The sequence below is a fragment of the Lynx canadensis genome, chromosome E1 (assembly GCF_007474595.2).
Source record: "Lynx canadensis isolate LIC74 chromosome E1, mLynCan4.pri.v2, whole genome shotgun sequence".
NCBI lineage: Eukaryota > Metazoa > Chordata > Mammalia > Carnivora > Felidae > Lynx > Lynx canadensis.
The window spans coordinates 23277522-23285761 of NC_044316.2; the positions used below are offsets into that span (position 1 = coordinate 23277522).

An 8240-nucleotide genomic window follows, 5' to 3' on the forward strand; every position below is an offset into this window, starting at 1 on the left:
TAAAGATAATTGTATATTTATTATTTGTAAATTATGTGCTACTCAGTCTTTATATCAATAAGAATTTATAATAAGCTCATGTACGCACGTGTGTGTGTGTGTGTGTGTGTGTGTGTGTGTGTGTGTGTGTATATTTGTATGTGTGCACGTTTCTTTCTCTTTGGAAAGTCATTTTTTTTTTTTTTTTTTTTTTTTGGAAAGTGGAAGAAGGGGATGATTTTGCCCCCAAATTGTCCACAGGTCTTGCTAAACATCCTACAGTGCAGAGGACAGGCCCCACAACAAGGAATTATCCAGTTTAGAATGTCAATGGTGCCAAGTGTGAGAAGCCTCTGCTCTAGGGCATATATAAGCAAAACAAATTGGTTTCGGTATATCTAAAACTTAGTACACTAAGAATGTAACTCTTCTGGGGCGCCTGGCTGGCTCTGTTGGTGGAACATGCAATTCTTGAACTCGGGGTTGTGAGTTCCTTGAGCCCCGTGTTGAGTGTAGAGAGATTACTTAAAAAGAAAATCTTGAAAAAATATATACAGCTCTTCTGGAACTTTTTTTTTCCTTTTTTTGTTTTTGTTTTGTAATTCAAGTGCTTTTCGTAATTGAGGGATAACTTACAGTGAAATGCATAGATCTTAAATATATAGTTGGATCAGTTTTGACAAATGTATTTAGCCATGTAAGCCCACACCCCCAGCAATGTATGGAGTATTTTCATCACCTCCTAAAGTTCCCTCTTGTCCTGATCTGATTCCAGAAATAACCACCATTTTCCGTAGACTTCTGTCATCAGAGAGTTGCCTGTTCTAGAACTTTATATAAAATTAATATATATGTGCTTTTCTGTCTGGCTTCTTCACATGTTTTAAAAATTCATCTAAAAAGAAAAAAATTCATTAAAAAAAAAAAAAAGGCGCCCCTGGCCAGCTCAGTTGGTAGAGCATGCGACTCTTGATCTTAAGGGCGTGAGTTCAAAAACCCACGTTGGGCATGGCACTTACTTAAGAAGGGGTGGGGGGGAATTCATCTACATTGTTGCATGTATCAATTTGGTTCCTTTTATCAGTGAGTAATATTCCATTGTACTAATATACCATGAGTTTTTAACCCACTTTCTTATTTATAGATAGGTGCTATTTCCAGTTTGGCTTATGTGAATAGAGCTACCATGAGCACTTTTTGTGCAAACTTTTGTTAACATGTTTTCGTTTCTCTTGGATAAATACCAAGGAGTGGAATTGCGTATAAGTTCATATAGTAGATACGTATTTTAACTTTTAAGAAATGAACAGCTTTCCACAGGTGCCTGGCTGGCTCCATTGGTAGAGCGTGTGACTCTTGATCTCGGGGCTGTGAGTTCGAGCCCCACAGTGGGCGTAGAGATTACTTAAATAAATAAAACTTTTAAAAATTAAAAAAAAAATTGATAGCTTTCCAAAGTTGGGGCCTGCCCTCTTACCCCATATTCCACAGATTTGTTGTAAGGAAGAAATTAGATAATGCACCTGAAGAGCTTAGCGTGGTGCCTGGCAAGTAAGGGCTTCACTGATAATAGCTGTATGTGTATGTACTCTCTAGCTGATAATGCCTCATTCTTCCATCCTTGAGCAGTAGGCCCATGTATCTGTCTTCCTGCTTCTCTGATGTCGGAACTTGGCTGCCCCCACACAACTCCAACTCCGCTTAGACCAAACCGAACTCCTCCCAGCCCTCAGCCCCAAATGTGGGTCTCCTTTCGCATGCCTACTATGCCGAGCCCTCCCAGCTGCCTAAGCCTCACCCCTCCTTGCACATCCCACACATGACCCGGGCTTCTTCAGGTGGCCGGCCCCCGCCATTACTTCCCTAGTTCTAACTTTCCTCACTGTCTCCCGGACCCCTTACAGTGGCGTTGTAACTGAGGTGCATGCCTTGAGGATTGCCATCCACAGTTCATTGCCCACACCTCACCCAGAGGGATCTGTCCATAACACAATCCTGATCCTGTCCCGGTCCAGTCAGAACCCTTAATGGCTTCCCAAGATACAGTCTCTTTTAGTCCTTCCAAGACCTTCATGCTGGAGTTCCATCTCCTCCCTCCTTTCATAAGCACGGCTCCCACACGCTTATGAGTGTTCTTCCCACACTCTATCTTCTGCTTAGAGGCCTTGCCCTTGCCTGTGTTGCTTGTTCTACACAGAATAAATACCGTCCCCTCCCTTACCTCGCCCTTCCCTGTCCCCTCACCTAGCATCTACCTGTCAAGACTCAGGATGTTTGTAAGTGCCAGGAAGCTTTCTCTGTCATCCAGCTCTTTTCCCCTCGGGTTGGAGTAAGTGCCGCCCAGCCCATGTGCTCTGGGGTAGTCCTTGTGGCCCTGTGCTGCCTGCTACCCGCCTGTCCCCACCCTCGACTGTGAGTTCTCAGAGGACGGGTACCGGGTTTTGCTCATGCTAGTGTCCCAAGCACCTAGAACACAGCAACTCTCAGTAAATGTTTGGGAAATTGAACAATTGTATCGATGGTATTAGAAGTTACTTCACTTGCTGCTGGACCTACTGGGGATGAGTGATCAGGGAGTGGAACCAGCAGCATTTGGAATTGCCGAGTCCTTACTTGTTTGTCTTGTTCTCCTAGCCCGATGAGAATTCACTGGATTTTTCCTCTTGTATGCTACGGCCTGGGATTAAAAATGCTCAGGAACTTGCCTGTGGGGTGTGCCTTTTAAATGTGGACTCCAGAAGCCGGGTGAGTGACACACCTTCCCCCTGCAGATGGCACAGCGCTTCCCTGACATGACCCCTGGGGATGACCCCATCCAGCCCACTTCACTGCAAGGTCTACGACCACAGGTGGGGATTTTTATAAAGCCCTGAAGTCTGACACGGAAGTACATGTACTCTTACAAAAGGGCAGTAGGGGAAGCCATTGAGTGAATGGAGGTAGTTCCTCCCTCTCTAACAGAATGCTGTCTGCACTGTGCCCGCGCCCTGTGCACAGTGGGGTGGTAGAGAGAGGTGAAGCCTGTAAGGCTTTGTTTGGGGGCAGGAGGCCCTGTCCTGGGAATTTTGTTGACCTTATGGTTTCAACGTTATTTCAGAAAGAAGAGAAGCCTGCAGAAGAACATCCCAAAAAAGTATGAACCAGTTATACACGATCTTAGCATCTCCATCTTAATTTTGAGTGTGGAAAGCCAATCAGATGATTCCACTGCCATCCTGAACTGTTGTGACCATGAATCCTCCCTTTACTGTCTGTTCCCATAGTCTGTTTGATTTGACCAGCTAGTGTGTCTGCGTGGGTCCACTTGTCTTGTTTGCATGTTCGTAGCTCTTGTAATTGGCTTCTGGTGTTACAAGTCATTTTTCCCTCTGTGATGAACAAGGTAACAGAATGAGCAACTTCTGGAAGACTGGAAGTTGTGACGTGGAGCGAGATCAGAGAGCGTCACGATTTGGCAGTGATCAAAAACAAATTGGGGTTCAGAGTTCTGTGTTACTTGTTTACTTGTAGTGCTTTAGGACACCCTCCAGGGAACTGAGGTGAGGACTGGCTGGCTGTGACTTACCTGTAAGCATTAGTCATCTGGAAGTAATTCTGACCTGTTCAATGTCTTTATTTTTACAAATCCTATACCTATTTGGACTTTTTAATTACGTTGATTCCGTTATCAGGTCCCAGTGGCATTCGACCCTGAGAATTTTTAATCTTTTGTTTTTTCCATGAGAGGACTGTAATCAGCCCCAGAAATGGAAGGGACTGTACGTATCATTCAGTGCCAGCCTGAGGGCAGGGCTCCCTTCGGCACAACGAGGGATAAAAATCCTCCACAGCTATTTTAGTTCCCCGTAACATGAACACCCCCGCACACAACCCCCCGTAGCCTCGGTCTGCCTTTGCTATGAACCATTTGGCCTTCTTTTGCTGAAACTGGGTTTAATGGTAAAGATTTTTTTATGCCTTTAATTAGCAGCAAAAAACTTTCTCACTTGAACCCCTGTAGCCACCTGCTCAGCTTTTGTGTGTGTGCCAGTGTGGCCTCAGCCTCTGTGACCTGGCGAGGGATGCGTGCAGGGTGCCGACCAGCTCTTAGGTGCAGAAGCAGCCTGACTCGCCCCACATATCTGTTTATTTTTGGCAGGCATTCAACTCCGAAACAGACAGCTTCAAGCTGGCATATGGAGGACACCAGTATCACGCCAGCTGTGCCAACTTCTGGATCAACTGTGTTGAACCAAAACCTCCCGGCCTCATCCTGCCTGATTTGCTCTGAAAAGTACCTCTTTGAAGTACCTACTGGGTCTGTTTTCCCATCATACCCCAGGAGGAGACAGGGACCAATGAACAGAATGCAGGACTGTGCAGTTCGCTTCCACGAAGCTATAGGAGGAGTTCCCTGCACGGTCAGGGGCGAGAAAGAAGCTGCGAGCTCCCAGTCGTTCCTGCAGACATTTGTCCCCTAGGTCCCACCGCAAGTCTTAGGGATTTGAGGTAAAATTGCCCTGCCCAAACTGCATGTGGCACCAGAAGTTTGCTAACTTCTCTCTAGTTCTGCTAAGATGTTTTAAAATATGGCACGGTTTTCTTTAAGGAATCATTTGCTGCTGCCGTATATTGAAACTGTGAAGAATTGACATTTTGACGTTTGAAGAAAAATAAATTGTAATAGGATTGGAATTGGCAAGAACGTTTTGAGCCAGTGCTCGCTTCTATCTAGAACCCTGCTGTCCTGTGAAGTAGAATGCATTTACCCACATGTAGCTTGTTGATATCTGAAATGAATAAAAAGGGGACATTGTGACTAAACTGATGTTCTTTTTATCGAAAAACTTCCGCTCATCTCCATCAGACGATGGAAGTGGGTGAGGGCAGATTTACCGACTTTGCGGTCACAGCTGAACCAGTTCTTCTTTTGTTCATTTCTCAAACTATCAGCGTTCAAGAAGGCATTTTCTCAAAACACGCCTGGGCACTTTGCAATGGATTGAATGTTCATTTTGACAGAGGCCCAAATCTTTGTGTATCAGGATGAATAAACACCCTTCCCCTTTCGGAGCCTTCACTGAAAACTTTCTTTTACCTCAAAGACTGTGAACGTGGTATTTTTTGCAGACAAGTTTTGGAAAGGCAGCTGGATGAAACCTCTTGGCAGTGGCCTTTGTCCAAATGTCCAGAAATGACTGACTGCATAGGGACCAGTACTGCCTGACTTCGCAGTATTATGTGAGAGACCTGAAAATTCATTCACAGTTGGAAGGTGGAGTTCCTGGCCTACTGAGGCAAACAGATGTATGTATATTTATGGTTGAGGTATATGACTTAGAAACAGTGGAAGCAAAGTGTTCAAAAACTGCATGGAATTCTGGAAGGAAAAGGCTCATGCTTGCTATCTGGTGTAGGGAGTTTGCCGCTTAGAACTGAATGCATAAAATCAGAAAGAAAGAAAAAAAAAAGCGAAGTGGCTAAGGACTGTGAAGCTGTGAAGCCCTGGGAAGAACAGGCCAACCTAGGACATACACGTCTCTGACTTGTAAATTCTGTGCTTTACAAAGAGATTTTGACTCTTGTGTTTCACAAGTTGTGTGACTTAGGCTCTCTGACCTCGAGTCAGTTTTTATTTGTGAACTGAACAAGGTCGTTTTGGGTATAAAATTGCCGTTTTACATAATTAAGTAGGTGGTTTTCCCTTCCTGGCACTAAACTTGAGGGGATCCTGTTCTATTCCCTTAGTGGTGTCTTCTCCAAGGAAGGTATAGGACGTTTTTGTTAAACAGCTGTTGATGAGGCTTCTGCTTTACCTTGCTGGGCCCCAGAATGCACAGGGAAGTGTTGACGAGATAAATCTGCTTCTCATTTTCTCCAGATTCCCTTCCAGCTGGGTGACTGACACAGCCTGAGTTATTACCCTCAGGGCCTTTGTCCTCCACAGGGCTACCTGACTTAGTACCCACAGCATCAGGCTGGGTCCTCAGGCTTCCCTGAGGCCTCTGTCTCCACTTCAGCCTGAGCAGCACCTAGAGTTTCATCACGGCGCCAGGACTGAAGCGGGCCCCTGACCCGTCTGGTACATTCCATGGTAGAGCAGGATGACCGAATCTGCCTTTGTTTGCAGTTAAGAATGTCTCCCAGTTTGACAGGATTCACAGCGCTGAGACAGTTTCTGGAAATGCCATATGGGCTGCTATTCTGTCGCAATGGCCTGTGTCAATGACATTTTTAACGTGTGCTCACCTGCTAACCAGAATGGTTCCATTCCTAGAGAGGTTGCAGAGCGCAAGGATAATCACTGCCGGCCTCACCAGGTCCGGCAGGTCTGGTCACTCCATGGGAGGCACTAGAGGCATATACAGCAGACGCCAAAAGGCTTTGCTATGAAAAATACTGTTTAGGGGCGCCTGGGTGGCGCAGTCAGTTAAGCGTCCGACTTCAGCCAGGTCACGATCTCGCGGTCAGTGAGTTCCAGCCCCGCGTCGGGCTCTGGGCTGATGGCTCAGAGCCTGGAGCCTGTTTCCGATTCTGTGTCTCCCTCTCTCTCTGCCCCTCCCCCGTTCATGCTCTGTCTCTCTCTGTCCCAAAAATAAATAAACATTCAAAAAAAAAATTTAAAAAAAAAAAAAAAAAGAAAAATACTGTTTAGTAGTGGAAATGTTCACTCACATACCACCAGTAAGGATTTCCAGAGTGTGGAACCATACCCTTGCACTTTCTTTATGTGTGCAAGTTTATTCAGACGACTCAACACTGCGCTCGTCTACATCTCGGCTCTGACGTGCCGAGTCCAGTGTCCTTGGAAACAGTAACCAAGGTTACTTCTTTCCGTACTGTGTGAGGTGCCGACAGCTCCCGCCCCGCTGCCTGAGTGGCGGTGAATAAGCGCTTTTCTCTTTTGGTATTGTGTTTTGCTTTTAGACGTTTTATGGCTTAGTGTGTAACTTAATTTTTGTCTGGACGTGCTCAATGTAGAGGCGGCACAGGGTATGTTATTATCCGTGCCTTATTTGTCCTGTGACTACTAGTTAACACTCTAAATAGGTTGCATATTCTAAATTACTTGAATATTTTGTATGCATGTACCTATGTCTTGTTTAAAGATGCCTTCTACTTGCCTTTTGATAACTTGTGTGATCCTAAGCTTTGGTAAGATTATAGGGCCTCTACATTATAGAAACTTGAAATGCTTGCCCTGCACTGGGGATCACCACAGAAATTCCCCTAACACCTTCTAGGTCACACGCCTTCCTTTTGTGACCAGCTAATAAACTCTGACATTTAGATTAGAAAGGTGTTAGGCTTCTTAAGTACTAAGAATGCTTAGTTACATCCCAGTAGTGGTGTTGGCCGGGATTTCTGCCGGAAATTTTCCTACCAAGAACATCTGTCACCCAGTGTTCTCTTACTGTAGTACAGTGGTTATTTTTGGACTCTTATCCAAAGACTACAGGACTTACAGTTTGCCTTCATACTAGAGAAGCCATAGCCTCCACAGCCACGAATTGCTTTGTTCTTTTGACTGCTTTTCGATCATGTGCTAATTGATGCAGCATTCATTTATGGGTTCCTCTGATTTCCCACACAAACTATTAACCTCATTTTAATTTTCCTAGACTGTAGTACATGTTTATAAAAGTGAATGACTGGGAAGAAACAAGGTAGAATTTGGATGAAACCACTGCCACGGACCAGATAAAAATCTAGAAAATATATAACCACCGGCATATTTATGGCTTCTTGTCAAGACGGGCCAAAAGCCTAGAAAATTATTCCACAGAGAAGCAAGCTACAACCTACGTGGCAAATGAAGAAAGATAAAGCAGCACTGTGAGCAGGGGCAATCTGATGGTTCCCAATAGTTTGTGAGGAGTGTGGAATAGGGAAGAACTAATTACACTTCTCCCAAGTCCCTGATGAGTTATGCTGTCATATTTATTAGGAGCAGTGAACCGGATGACATGGTTCCAAGTTTCAACAAAAGAAGTCGTTGTTTGATGGTCACTTCTATGGAGGTTTGGTTTAGGACATTTTATGTGGAGCAAAGGCATAGCTTTTGTTAAAAAACAATTTCTTTGATGGAGGACTCACTGCTTTGGTGCACTCCAGTTGCCAAAGACATCCGAAAACTGTATCTTTTATCAGAGTGGACACTCTGTGCTGTTTTCCACAGCTTTAGCACTGTGACTGATATTAACGTCTGCCCATCTGCAAGGATGTGAAACGTTGACACAGTTCAGCCGAGAGGTCTATTTTAAGTGGCATAGTTGTCACCG

The 8240-nt window shown here is 44.8% G+C and overlaps 1 protein-coding gene across 15 annotated transcripts in view; it reads left to right on the forward strand.

Moving 5' to 3' along the window:
• The window catches only part of SYNRG (synergin gamma), a 101453-nt gene that overhangs the window by 80653 nt on the left and 12560 nt on the right, over positions 1 to 8240 (forward strand). For 11 of the 15 annotated variants that reach the window (XM_030294663.1, XM_030294667.1, XM_030294668.1 and 8 more), the window contains 3 exons: positions 2614 to 2724; positions 3077 to 3112; positions 4118 to 5648. In XM_030294663.1, the coding sequence (XP_030150523.1) occupies positions 2614 to 2724; positions 3077 to 3112; positions 4118 to 4249 (279 nt within the window). In that variant the 3' untranslated portion in view covers positions 4250 to 5648. Of the gene's footprint in view, positions 1 to 2613; positions 2725 to 3076; positions 3113 to 4117; positions 5649 to 8240 lie in introns of those variants that run through there. The other 4 variants (XR_003964506.1, XR_003964505.1, XM_030294673.1 and 1 more) reach the window with 2 other exon arrangements.